This window comes from Marmota monax, unplaced genomic scaffold (assembly GCF_021218885.2).
Source record: "Marmota monax isolate L192 unplaced genomic scaffold, Marmota_monax_Labrador192_F-V1.1 WCK01_AAM20220418_F8-fsc00102, whole genome shotgun sequence".
In the NCBI taxonomy this organism is placed as follows: Eukaryota; Metazoa; Chordata; class Mammalia; order Rodentia; family Sciuridae; genus Marmota; species Marmota monax.
Genome location: NW_026692494.1, coordinates 6,153,201 through 6,166,189, shown reverse-complemented (window position 1 = coordinate 6,166,189; position 12,989 = coordinate 6,153,201). Strand labels below are relative to the sequence as shown.

Sequence of the window (12,989 nt, the reverse complement as noted above, 5' to 3'; positions counted from 1 at the left end):
TGGGCCCCCATCAAAGTCCCTGTACTGGGTCTGGGCTGGTGGCTGGCCCCTAACCCTGGATAACTCCTGACACGGACCCTTGTCCATAAAGTGAGCCTGACCCCTGACCCTTGACTCCAAGGGAAAAGTCCAGAGTGGCCCCTTAACCTGGCTGACCACTGGCTAGCTGATTCTCCAGGCTGAGGCAGCCCCTGCCCAGGAGGGAAGAAGACTTTGGGGTTCCCCTGGCAGGGCAGGGTCCCCTGGAACAGCCTTAAGGGGGCAGGCTTGGAGCCCTCCCTCTCCTCCCGGACAGTTCTCAGGAGTGCCTGGCGGGCACAGGGAGGTTGAATGGGGGACGCGCCGCCTTTGTTCCTGTCCCTGCTTGGGCTCTGACCTTGAGAGAGACAAGAACAGAGGAGAGTGAGCTTCTGCTCAAATCCGCTCTGCGGTGGCAGCTCCCGCCTTGGTGGCCCCTGCATGCAAATGAGCAGACCCAGGCCTTTGCCCAGGGTCCTCTCCTCTGTGCCCTTGTGGTTCTCCCCATGCAGGTCAAGGCCTGCTGGGTCTGACAGACCAGACTGCCTGTCCACCGCCTCCCCAGCAGGGCGGCTCCTGTCTTGGCAGGGGGGCTTTGGGAATGCCCACCTTTGCCAGCAGAATGCCCCTGGGCCCTCTGTGTCCTTCCTGTGTTCCAGCCACACCTCCACTCAAGACACCCTCTCTGGGAAAGGCCACCTCTCTGCTCCCCAGTGAGCCAGACCATGCCAGGCCCCCAGGACACCTTTCTGGGGGTCAGGGTGGTTATAACCCCACACTCTCAGTGAAGGCCCTTTCAGGTGACCCCAGACCTGCCTCAGCCACCACCTGTGGCGGGGTCCCTATCTTCCCCTATCCAGCCACCTGGGCCAACCTGGGGCCTTCAAATTGGATCATCTGTGGTTGGGTCAGGGGACAGGATCTTAAGCCCAGAACTGACTGGCTGAGCTCTCCAGAGAAGGAGAGCCTTGTCCTTGCAGGTGGGACAAAACAGCCCCCACCCAGGGCTTGGACAGGAAGCCAAGGGAAGGAGAGACTTCCAGGTCGGGACCAAGGGTGGGCTGTGTGGCCTGCGGGAAGGGGGCAAGGAAGGAGCTCTGGGGCCATGTGACAAAACCCTACACACACCACAGGCTTGTGGTTGCGGGTCCATTTGCCATCTCCACGCTGCTGGGTCCAGGTCAGTTCCCTGCTCTCCAGATCTCAGAGTCCCTTGAGGAGTCTGGATAGTCCCTCACACTGGGGCCTTCCAGGGTCCAGATGGCTCCCAGCGTGGAGCCCCCAGCCCTGCAGTGTCTACAAACCTGAAATGAAGCAAACCTGAAGAGGTAGAACCTGCTGGAGGCCACTGGCCCATTCTAGCTGCACCTGGTGACAGCGTCCCCTCCATAAGCTCAAGAGTTTGGCCAGAAAGACTGTGGTAGGAATGAGAGCAGAAGCAGATGACAGACCCCTGGTTTCTCCAGGAAAGGGAAAGGTCCCTCTGAGGTCCCTGAACAGGCTGGACCCTGGGGCTTTTGCACAAGCTGTGCCCTCTACCAGGACCTCCCTCCCTGTCCTGCTGTGTGTTGACTTATTTGCTGTTGGCCTGGATCTCATTCTCAGCTTCTGGATACCATCCCGAGCTGCTCAGAGCCCAGGATCTTGACCACCTACTGTGTTCCTAACATCCTTAGGTATCTACTGGATGTGTTGTACACGCCAGAGAAGGAACAGGCTCCAGGTTCAGAGAGAGGAAGCTTGAGGCCCTGGGAAAGGCAGCAGAGGACGCTGCGGACTTCAGTCCACTGGACTCCAAAGCGCTCAGAGTTGTCCGGGTCTGATTCAGGACTTTTATGACCAGTTGATGTTTGAACCCCTGGTGAGGGCGCGCCTCGCACCTCTTCCGTGGCTCGGGGTGGGGCTCTGCAGAGGGCCTGCTGCAGTGCACGGAGGGGCTAGAGCCCTGTGTCCCCGTCCCCGCCCCCGTCGGCGGCAACGTTGGCCCCGGAAACCCCCCCCCCCCCCGCAGAGTTGGGGTCATTGCAGCGGGACCCTGTGGATCCAGCAAAACGACGCGGGCCGTTTCGCGGTCTGGCCAGGGCGGGGCGCGGCGGGGGCTGGAGCCCCCAGCCCAGCCCAGCCCCGCGCAGCCCGGCGCGGCGGGAGGGGGCGCCCGCGGCCCGGCCGGCGCTCAGGCGGGACAAAGGCCCGGAGTCGGCCCCTCCCTGACGGGCTGCGAGTCCGCGCGCGGCCGGGTCCGCGCCCGGGGCCGCCCGCCGCCGCGCCCCGCCGCCGCCTGGCTTCTCGGCGGCCGAGGTCGCGCGCGCGGAGGCGGGGCGGCGGGATCTCCAAGCGCGCCGCGCGCTCCGCCCGCTCGGCAGCGGCGGAGGAGGCGGAGACGCGGGCAGGCGGCGGCCGGAGAGCGCGGCGGCCGGACCGGGGCCATGGCGCCCGCGCACCGCCCGCTGCTGCCGCTGCTGCTGCTGCTGCTACCGCTGCCGCCGCCTCCGCCCTGCGCGCGCGCTGAGGACGCCCGCGCCAACGCGGACCGCTACGCTGTGTACTGGAACCGCAGCAACCCCAGGTGAGCGCGGCACCGGGACCCCGGCCCCGGCTCCCACGCCGGCCTCCCTGAGGCCACAGCCCCGCGTCCCGCGCTGTCGCTGGGTGGGCGCGCGGGGACCCCGGGGAGTGCCGGGCCCTGGAGTTCGGGGGACTAGCGCGCCTAGTGCAGAACCCCCAGGGCGACCTACTCCCGAGCAGACTCGCATTTCCTAGAGCGCCCACGTCTTCCAGAGTTTGGGGAACCCCTCTGGCACTCTCTGAAGCAGGGCAGCCCTTGAGTCCCCTCCCCGGGCTTGGGGGACCCCTAATCCACTGCCTCTCTGGGGTTCCCCCAAGAGCTGAGAAATTGGTGGAGATCCCTAGGGACTTTGACACCCAGGGGTCCCAGGAGGTTGGAGACTGGCCGTGGGGTGAGGGGTCTGCGGGAGCGTCCTGTGGGAGGTGCCCCAGATGAACTTGGGGAAGTTGGAATGTCCCTCCCTACCTCACATTCACTCCAGTGGGGGACCTAGTCCTGGCTTTGTAGGGACAGGGAGGCTGAGGGACCAGAGGGGCTGGGCTCAGTGTGGGAGGTGCATTGGGGTACCTTCCTTCATCCTCTTACGCTGATGGGGAAACTGAGGTGCAGAGGGGCTGGTTCAAGGTCAATATGAGGGGAGCAGAGCTGGGGCTGGAGGGGTGGCTGGGTCCCAGCCTGCCACGCCCGGAGGAGGGGCCCCACCCGCTGCTGCACAGTCCCACAATCCCACCCCGGTCCATGCTGAGCACCGAGTACCACTGGAGGATGACAGCAGCCCCTGTTAGTCCAAGTGGGAAAAGTTTACTGGCCACTGAACAGGTCCTGCACATCCACAGAACCTCTGGGCTGTGGGTCTCGGTGGCCAGAGAGGACGGGGGTCCTGTGGGGGCCAGGGCTTCAGGACTCCTGAGGCTGGTGTTCAGCCCGCACACTGCGTCTCACGAGCCGCTCAAGGCTGGTCAGGCTGCACACAGGGGCCTCCCTGCTCCATGCCCCTCTGCCACCGGCCGCTTTCTCTCCATCTCCATGTCCCGGCTGCTTCCTGTGCCGGCCAAGCTGCCCTCCTGAGCAGCGGTCTCCTCTTGTCCCTGCTGTTGCCTGTTATCCCAAACCTGTGGTGGAAAGTTGCATAAAGGGCTTTCTTTGAGGCAGATTCTGGGAGAGGGCAGCCAGTGTCCTGCTGTGGGGTAGGCAGCACCCTCAGACCTACCCCTGTATATGCAGGTCCAACGGATTGGGCCCCCAGGGCAGGGACCGAGGCCCCAGAGGGACAGCAGGCCGTGGCAGAGCTCATCCCACTGCACCACATGTGGGTTTGATTAAGGCTCTTCCCTGTTGCTGGCCGCTGGCCGCACGGGAGCCCAGCGAGCTGCGCTTCCCAGCCCAAGTTTTTGGTTTCAGCTCCGGAATCTCCATCCCAGCGTGGCCTGTCCTTTGTTCTGGTGAACACTGGAGGAACAGGGAGTGGGGAAGGAAGGGGGTGTCAGGGCCACCCTGCTGCCCCCACCTGCCGCAGGGCCAAGAGCAGTGGACTGGACCCCCTGCCAGGGGATGGAGATGGCGCTTTGGTGCCCGCCACAGTGCCCAGTGCCGGCCTGTTGGCCACCTCCTGTTGCTGTGTGACCTGACAGCCCCGAGGGCATGGCCTGGCAGTCAGAACTGAGCCCTGGAGCAGGGTGGGGGGAAGGGGGTCCTGGCTCCTCCTCCTGCCGGGGCATGCAGGGTGCCGCTGACCCTGTCCAGCACCATGCAGCGGGCCCAGCACCAGCATGGCCACCTCGCCCAGGAAACTGGGATCTGTCCAGATTGAAGCTTTGCCGTGGACATTGGGGGTTCATGGCAGCCCGGGGAGCCCTCCCGAGATCGTGCCGGGGGTGCCCGGGTGAGAAGCTCTGCGTGAGCAGGGGGCCAGCAGGCGCACCAGGAGGGCTGGCCTTGGCTCTGGCAACCCAGGGGACCCAGCGATGGGGTTGTCGGCCTGGGGAGACCCGCAGAACCGGGTGGGAGGGATGAGGGTGGTGTCTGAGCAGAGATGGGTGGTGACTCTGGATGGAGGTCCCCAAGACAGAGTGGGGCACACAAAGGCAGGCTGATCAGGGTGGCAGAGGTGGGGCAGCAGGTTCCCACAGGGGACAGAGCATGCAGCCACTGAGGGACTGAATGGGAGACCCACTGGTCCCAGCCGTCCACTGGCCACCCCTGTACCAAGTGCATATGTGTCCCCAAGTGACATCCTGTTGTGAAGTGACCAACCTGTGCACACACACCATGAGGTCCTGGAGGGAGCCCCACACCCGCTACTACCCGGCTGCCACAGGGTAGGGCGCATAGGCCAGCACCCGCACTGGCCAGTCCCCACCTGGACTGGGCCCCCTTGAGCCAGCCGCTGGGCATCTCTGGGCCTGTCACCAGCCGGGCTGGACTGCGGCGGGGGTCCCTGGCTTGGCTTTGGGCTGGCTGCCCTCCTGCCCTGGCCACGGCATTTTGTGCGTGCTGGGGCTATACTTGTGTTTGTGATGTGTGGGAGCACCTGGGAGTTGCATGGGGCCGTGATTGTGCCTGTAGCTGCATGTGGCCAAGTGCTCTTGTCTCTGGTGTGCAGGTGTCCTGGGGTCCCAGGAGGTGTGTGTCCATGAGTGGGGCACACGTGTGTCCACGACGCAGAGTGCCGCAGAGGTCTACGTGCACACGACACCAGCCTCTGGCGTTTTTGCACACGTGCCTGTGTGATCTGCGTGATGTGCACCGAGCATGTGGGTGCCTGCCTGTGTGGTGCACCCACTTTGCACACACATCTGCACAGAGTGCCTGCGTGCTGGGCTGCACAGACACGTCTGCGAGCAAGTGCACACGCGTGTGTCGGTGCGAGGCAGGCGTAGGCTTGTCTCGGCGGCTGTAGAGCTTGCCTGTAGGGCTCTGCTCCGGCTGCCCAGAGCGGTCCAGCCATGACCTTGCTGCTTGCTCCGGCTCCCCTGGGGACAGGAAAGGGGGCCACTGAGGCCTAGAGCTGGCGTCACACAGGACCCCCTGTGTCCACTCCAGTCCCCTCCTGCCTTCCTGGAGGTGCCGATTCAGGAGGGGGGCTCCCGGGTGGGCGCCCACCCCAGTGCATGTGGCTGGGTGCCCTTGTAAGGTGGGCCACAAGGAGCGTCCCTCCTGGACACCAGGTAGGAGAATGGCGGTATGGGCCAGGACCTGCTCTCTGAGGGCTGGCCTTTCCCTGTGGTGGAGGTGACCGGGTGTCGCCGCAGTGGCTTGCTCGGCCTCCGGGGCAGCTGGCTTTGAAGGGACGGTGCTTTGCCGGCTGCCTGTGGTTCTGTTCTGTGTGTCTGCTCCTCCACCAGCCCGGGGAGGCCGCCGAGCCAGGCGGTGGCCAGGGAGGGGACTGGGAGGCCGTGGAAACCAGGGCATGGACTCAAGGCCCAGAGGCTTCCCAGCTGATCAGACCCCTGCCTCCTCTGAGAGCGCGTGGGGGCAGGACAGGCGTGGGCACGGGCCAAGGGCTGAGGCCCCTGCAAAGAGGAGACTGAAGGTGCGCCCATGGTCCAGATGGGCAGCGTGCTCTGACCTGCAGCTGGCCCCAGTCCACAGCAGAGCAACCCAAGTCAACCTCCCAGCCACGGCAGGTTTTGGTGCCCCGTCCCAGGTCTGCCCTCCCCTTCCTTCCCATGATGGCGTCCGCCGTCACGCCCTGCCACCGCAGCCCTGGCCCCTCGATGCTGAGGAAGCCCCTGGGCCAGTTGCTGACACAGTGGCACCTCATCTCTGGGGCTGGGGGTCAGGCAAGGGGCACTGTCCACCTCCGACCTCCTGCGCCCCAGTGGCGATCCCCTTGAGGGTCAGTAGGGGCCTCTCACGGGTCTCTTAGGGTCATGGGGTGGTGGACGCTGCTCTAGGACAGTGGGAGGAAGCACTTGTGGGGCCAGTGGCTTCTTTTCCTGGTCTGAGCTGGCTGGTGAACGAGGGGATAGGACCCCACACCACAAGCTCCTGCAAGTGCCCGTTCTGCTCCCTGGGACCAGGCATGGCCAGCCTCACGCCCTGTACTTGCTTTGGGGGAATTTATCTCCCGGTGCTGGGTCCAGAGCCTGCCCGTCTCTGTTCCCTGCCTGGGCAGGCCATGCCAGGGGAGGGGGGAGAGCCAGTGTCCAGCCCCGTGGCCACCATGAGGCCAGACACAGCAGGAAGCTCAGCACAGGCCAGGGGAGGCGCCAGGGGATATTTGACCTCTGTGGCCCAGCCAGCCTGGCAGTCTTGTCCCCACCCCGTACCTGAGTCCACTGAGTGCCAGGTGCCCACCATGTGACACACAGACCCTGGCATCGGAAGGCTGTCCTGCCCCCCAGCTCCGCACTCCCCCAGGCCACCCTTCTAAGACCCCAACTCATCTGCGCTGGGCACGTCAGGGCTGCCTCCTCCTCGTCTGCACTGGCTGAGGAGCAGAGGGGTAGCTCTGTGCAGGGAGGGGGCAGGGAGGAGACCAAGGACAGCCACACCTTCTGGACGTGCCTGTGCCCGCCTGGCCTTTCCTTCCTCTCTTGTGGCCTCAAAGGCCCTGGAGTGGCTGAGGCCCACGCCGGGCCTTGGGACCCTGTCTGCTGGGTCGCTGGGCCACCCGGGCACCCGCAGTGTGTCTAGACCCAGCAGAGAGACGGCGATGGCCACAGAGGAGCCGGAGAGGTGGAGCCGGAGACCCACCTGGAGCCTGGTGGGAAGGGTCCCCCCTCGGGGGTCCGACTACTGCCCCCGTCAGTGTCCAGACTGGCAGCCCAGCCCCACCTTACCCTTCCTGCCTGAGACTCCTGACCAGTCGCTTTGCCGTGGGCGTCTCATGCCGTGCCTGCCCCCTGGAGCTGCTGAGCCTCTGGCCACATGGATGCTGGTAGTGGCCGGCAGGGTCCAGGTGGCCAGGGAACCCTGGCAGGCCCCTGGACATGGGCAGTGGCAGAAGGGGCTGCTGGGCTGGGGGAGGCGTGTGAGAGCCTCTCCCTCAGCTGGGAAGCCCTGTATGCATAGGTGGCCAGCACAGGGGTCTTCCCTGGGACTAGCCCATCTGGGCCCCCAGGCCCCAGGCCCCTGGAGGATGCTTTTTGCAACCCTGTACTTCAGCATCTCAGAGCCCTCCAGACCTTGGGCTTTTCACTCGTCGAGTCAACACCACTGTATGGAGTGCCTGGGCTGGCCTCTGGGTGGGGCAGAGAAGATAGCGATTGATGTGAAGGTGTGGATAGGGGAGGTCAAGTTGGGATACTGGGTGGGGGACTTTTCCAGCACCAGAACAGCATATGCAAAGGCCCTGAGGTGGGAGTGGAGCCAGCCAGAGGCTGATGCTTCAGGAAGGGGTGGGCAGAGGGGCAGACAAGTGCATGAGGGGTGTGGATTGTATTCTGAGCATTGAGGAGGAATGGATGGCTTTGGGTCAGTAGGCAGTGGACAGACTGACATTCAGAAAAGATGTCAGTGGACTCAGGGAAGCCAGGAGCCCTGTAGGCCCTCACAGTGGCCTCGGGAGCCCCCACATCTTGGTCTACCAAGATTTTCCTTAAGGAAGTAAAACCAGAACAGGGCTGCGTCTGACTCGGGCCCAGTGGAGGACGTGACCTGGAGTGGGCCACCAACTCACCTTCCAGAGTCTGACCAGGAAGCGTCTTGCAAGGAGCCAGATTCTCCTTCCAGCTGTGGATGTCGCAGGGCGGGGACAGGGTGGGGGAAACTGAGGGCCAGGGGTGGGCAGTGGTCCAGGTACCCGGACCTCGGGGCCCTGCCCGGTGGGGGCTGGCCACTGACACCACCAGCCTGTGGGCAGTTGGGCTCTCACTCGGGCCAGGAAGACACGCAAGTGAGTTAATGAAGCCTGGGACAGAAGTGGCTGCGACTGTCTGAGGGGCTCGAGGTGAGGGTCAGGAGACCCTGAGCCAGGGTGGGCCCGTGGGTCCTCGCACCCCGGCTCCCTGCTGCAGCCCTCCGGGTGTCCGTGCCAGCCTCCCTGGCCTTGGTCGGCTCCGGGGAGGACACGGTGGGGCCCAGCCGCCTGAGGAGGGGCTGCAGGGAGGCCGGGTGGGAGGCCCTCTGCTCCCGCCTGAGCTTCTCCACAGCTGGACCCCAGCTCAGGAGGTCGAGAGCTGGACCCAGCGGGGAAACTGAGGCGCCAGCGGGGGCTCCTGCGGCCTGGTTCCCCTCCAGGCCCGGACCCTGGTCCCCTCCCTGGGCTGCTTCAGGGCGCAGGGGGCCATGCCAGTGGCCCGGGGGCGTGGGGGCTGCGGCCTCAGTTTCCCCAGCGGTGCCCGCCTGGCCCGGCGCCAGGACCTTTCATGTGGTAATGAGTCCCTCCCAAGGCCCCTTCCTGCAGCTGCCCGGGGGAGCCCTCCAGCAGATCTGAGGACCTTGCCGCTGTAGCCCCAGGCGCTGATGGCAGAGGCGCTCCCTGTGTGGCGGTGACCTCCATCCTCCAGGAAGAGCCGGGCCAGTGGGCTCCCTGGAGGAAGGGGCCTGGCCGCGGGACCTGGGGGGCCAGGTGTGGGAAGCCAAGGGCCCCGGGGTGGCTGAGGAGGGGGGCAGCTGCGGATTCCAGGGCCTTGGGCGGGATAATCAGAGAAGGCAGGAGGTGTGCTGGGATCGCACAGTGTGGACGGGTGGGGCAGGCGTCCAGGGCTCTGCTGAGCCGGACAGCCAGGGTAAAGGGGACCGAGGGAAGGGTGGGCGTCTGCCCGCGAGCCTCACCCTGCAGGGAAACTGAGGCTGCGTTGGCCTGGAGCTGCCCCATCCTGGCCGCCCTCCTTGGCAGGTGGAAGTCAGGGGCGCAGAGGGTGGGCAGGGGGCCTGGAGGAGCCTGTTCCCCTGGGGTGGGCCTCAGTGTGCAGACCCCAGAGGCCTGGACAGCCGGGCAGGAGGCCGCTGCCGGGCGCAGGCCGGCTCCCCGGTGGCCAGCTGGGTGCCCTGCGGCTTGCGCAGCGTGAGCCTCCCCAGGGCGGCCCCTCCCCGCCCGCGCCCCCGCCTGCTGCCCGGCCCGCGGTGCTGACGCTGACCCCCGCAGGTTCCACGTGGGCGCGGCGGGCGGCGGCGGCGGCTACACGGTGGAGGTGAGCATCAACGACTACCTGGACATCTACTGCCCGCACTACGGGGCGCCGCTGCCGCCGGCCGAGCGCATGGAGCACTACGTGCTGTACATGGTCAACGGCGAGGGCCACGCCTCCTGCGACCACCGCCAGCGCGGCTTCAAGCGCTGGGAGTGCAACCGGCCCGCGGCGCCCGGGGGCCCGCTCAAGTTCTCGGAGAAGTTCCAGCTCTTCACGCCCTTCTCGCTGGGCTTCGAGTTCCGGCCCGGGCAGGAGTACTACTACATCTGTGAGTGGCCGCGGCGCCCCCGCGCGCAGCAGGGGGCGGGCGCCACGTTCTCCTTGGCGCTGGGAGTCTCACGAAGACCATCATCGCCATTAGCGGTGGTCTCTGTGGCCGGTGTCGCCTTCCACCACGTGCCTCATCTGCATCTCCAGCCGAGGAGCCTCTGCGGTGGGGCAGAGGCGCTGACCTGGCTGTGGGCACACCCCCGGGAGTCACGGGCCTGGCCGGTCACTGGTTCCCAGGCTGGGGGGCAGGGGCTCAGCCACACAGCACAGGCTTAGCATCTGCCAGACCCTGGTTCTGTCCCCAGCCCCACGAAAAAGACAGCCGGAAACAAAAAGAAGGGTTTCTAGAGCACCTGCTGAGCCGGGCAGCCCACTGCCCCGGGGAACAGGGGTTGGGACCTGGCTCCATTATTTGGCTACACCAGTTTTTTGCTGATTGACACAAGAGAGTCAGTGTCCATGATTTTTGGACTTCACCTTATGCTGGGCCAGAGTCAGGCCCAGCAGGACAGGGACACACACAGCCTCGGGCTCTGGGATCAGGTTGGGCAGAGAGGGCAGCCCTGGACATGTGCAGGGGGACTGTGGGAAGCAGGGCTTTGTGCCTGGGGCTTGGATGTAGACAGGGAGTTTTGTGAATGGATTCCCCATCTGGGGTCAGGGGCTGTTCAGCTCCGGGAGAGCTCAGGCACCCGGAGCCTGCCGCCCACTAACTCTCTGGCTTCCCTTCCAGCTGCCACACCTCCTAACGCTGTGGACCGGCCCTGTCTGCGACTAAAGGTCTATGTGCGGCCCACCAGTAAGTGCCCAGGGAGCCAGCAGGACCCAGGTCCCTCCACCCCCGGGACCTGTGAGTGGTCCAGAGGACCTGGTGGGGGTGGTCCTCACTCGGCCCCTGGAGTCCATGGCTGAAGCCATGGCTGGGCAGGCCCCGCCCCGAGCCTCCGCGTCCCCCTGTGCAAACATTTCAGACGTCCGCGGCCAGGCCCCCCTGACGGTGCCGTCTCCTGTGTCCCCCAGACGAGACTTTGTACGAGGCCCCCGAGCCCATCTTCACCAGCAACAACTCCTGCAGTGGGCTGGCTGGCTGCCGCCTCTTCCTGAGCACTGTCCCTGTGCTCTGGAGCCTGCTGGGCTCCTAGTCCTGGCCTGAAGGGTGCCAGCCTCCTGGGACGGCCCACCTGGACTGGCCACGGCTGCTCTGAGACCAAATAGAGACGCTGCTTCTCCCTCCACGGTGCTGCCTGCCAGGAGGGGCCAGCCAGGATCCCTGGTGCCCCTGGGGAACCAGGTGTGCGCACAGCCCCTGACGGAGCCATCTCCTCTAGGGGCACCTGGGAGCCCTGGTCCCTGGTGCCGACCCTTGTTTTCTCAGTGTATGTTTTATGGTTGGGTCAGAAAGACGGAAATGTCTAATTTAATTTATTCCCTGCTGTGGCCAGTGAGGGGGAAGAAAGCAGAACTGGTGGGCGGGTCCCTGCCCAGGGAGGAATCCAGGGACACCAGGTCTGGTCACCCCTCCACTCTGCACCCCGTTTGCTGGGTCCTGGCTGGAGCCACCCCCGCAGAGCAGCGAGTCTGAGCCAGAAGAGTGCATGGTCCGAAGCCCGACTTGTGGCCCAGGGGCTCCCTGCCAGCTCCTCATGACCCTCCGGGGTCAGGGCCTTCCACCAGAGGACCCCAGCAGGCCCGCTCCCTGGCAGGACCTCTCCAAGGCTGAGAACGTGCTAGATTTCTGTAAGTAGAGCTGGCGAGTGTGTGCTGTGATCATTTTAATGTATTCCTGAGGATGGGCCCGCAAGACCTTTGTTTCCAGCCCTTTGTTGGGGTCTTTTATTTCGGCGGGGGGTGGGGGGACTTTTTAGAATAGAGGCAACACTTGGCAATAAGCTCATTTTGTCTGTGGACCCCCCCCCCGACCTAATAATGTTTCTGAGGGAAAAAATGAATGGAACAGAGGAGGACCACTACCAAAAAAGGTAGCCCCTCCCCAGAGACGGTTCAATGAAGGAAACGAGGCGTTTATACAGATTTCGTATTTCTACCGCCCTTCCTGGCTGTGTTTTCTATATATTATATAAATATATATTGTGTATGGTGCCGGAGGCCGGCTCCGAGGCCCGGGGACGCGAGGGCTTTTCTAGGGCTGGAGGGTGAGGGCGGAGGCACTGCCAGGCCTGGAGCTGGCACTGGGGCTCCTTCCCATCCCAATTGACTTTGGATTCTGTATTTTTTTATAATAAAATGCATAAACCCCAAAGGTGTGTCCGTCTGGGCTGTGGACCCCCCGTGGAGCGCTTTACCTCGGGGACCGGGAGGCGGGCCTGAGGTTGCCAGGGAAACGGGGGTGTCCTGGCACATCGGGACCCCGAGGGAACCCGCAGTCACAGTGGAGCCTCGGGGGTTCCTGCGTTGGTAGGGCTGGCCCTGGGTGTGCACGTTTCGGGACGCACCTGTGGACCTCAGTTTCCCTCGCTGGGAAATGGGGACCGCCACCTGCCCTCTGGATCAGCCAGGTGGACGGAGGGCTTGTACCTGGCTGGCCCTGCACAACAGGAGTCTGTGGGTGCCCATCCCAACACCCCTGTGCACACAGGAGGCCCTGCCTTTCCCCAGCTCTGGACCCCTCTCAGAATCCATTCAGACTCTCTGAGACTTCCACTGCTGAGCTGTGACTGTGACTCAGTTTCCCCACCAGCCCCGACCAGGCCGGGTCTGCTGTCTGAGCCCCGGGCCCAGGGAATGAGGCACAGAGGCTGCTGGTCTCCGGCTGGCAGGTGGCCCTGCTGAGGGGCTTCAGTCCTCGCAGCCCACTGCCGCCTGTCTCCCACCCGCGGGACGACAGCGTCTTGGGCACAATTAACCTAGAGGGAACGTTCTCAGCCCATTAATGCAGCCGCGCTGGGCCGCGACGGGGTCTGCCTCCTAATGAGGCCGAGCTGGGCACAAAGGGCCCTGTGTGCACCACCCTGCCCCTGCCCAGCACACCAGGGGCACAGACGCCGCCCACTCTGAGGACCATGGGGTGGCCCAGGGATCCCCCACAGCACAGGGGA

General features: G+C 64.9%; 1 protein-coding gene across 1 annotated transcript; it reads left to right on the top strand.

Annotated features, from left to right (window-relative positions):
* The first annotated feature begins 2,436 nt into the window (after nucleotides 1-2,436).
* Nucleotides 2,437-12,193, top strand: Efna2 (ephrin A2). The gene is made up of 4 exons (XM_046444343.2): nucleotides 2,437-2,584; nucleotides 9,618-9,931; nucleotides 10,667-10,732; nucleotides 10,954-12,193. The coding sequence occupies exons 1-4, from the start codon at nucleotides 2,445-2,447 to the stop codon at nucleotides 11,073-11,075; spliced, it is 642 nt and encodes a 213-aa protein (XP_046300299.1). The 5' UTR covers nucleotides 2,437-2,444; the 3' UTR covers nucleotides 11,076-12,193.
* The last annotated feature ends 796 nt before the right edge of the window (nucleotides 12,194-12,989 follow it).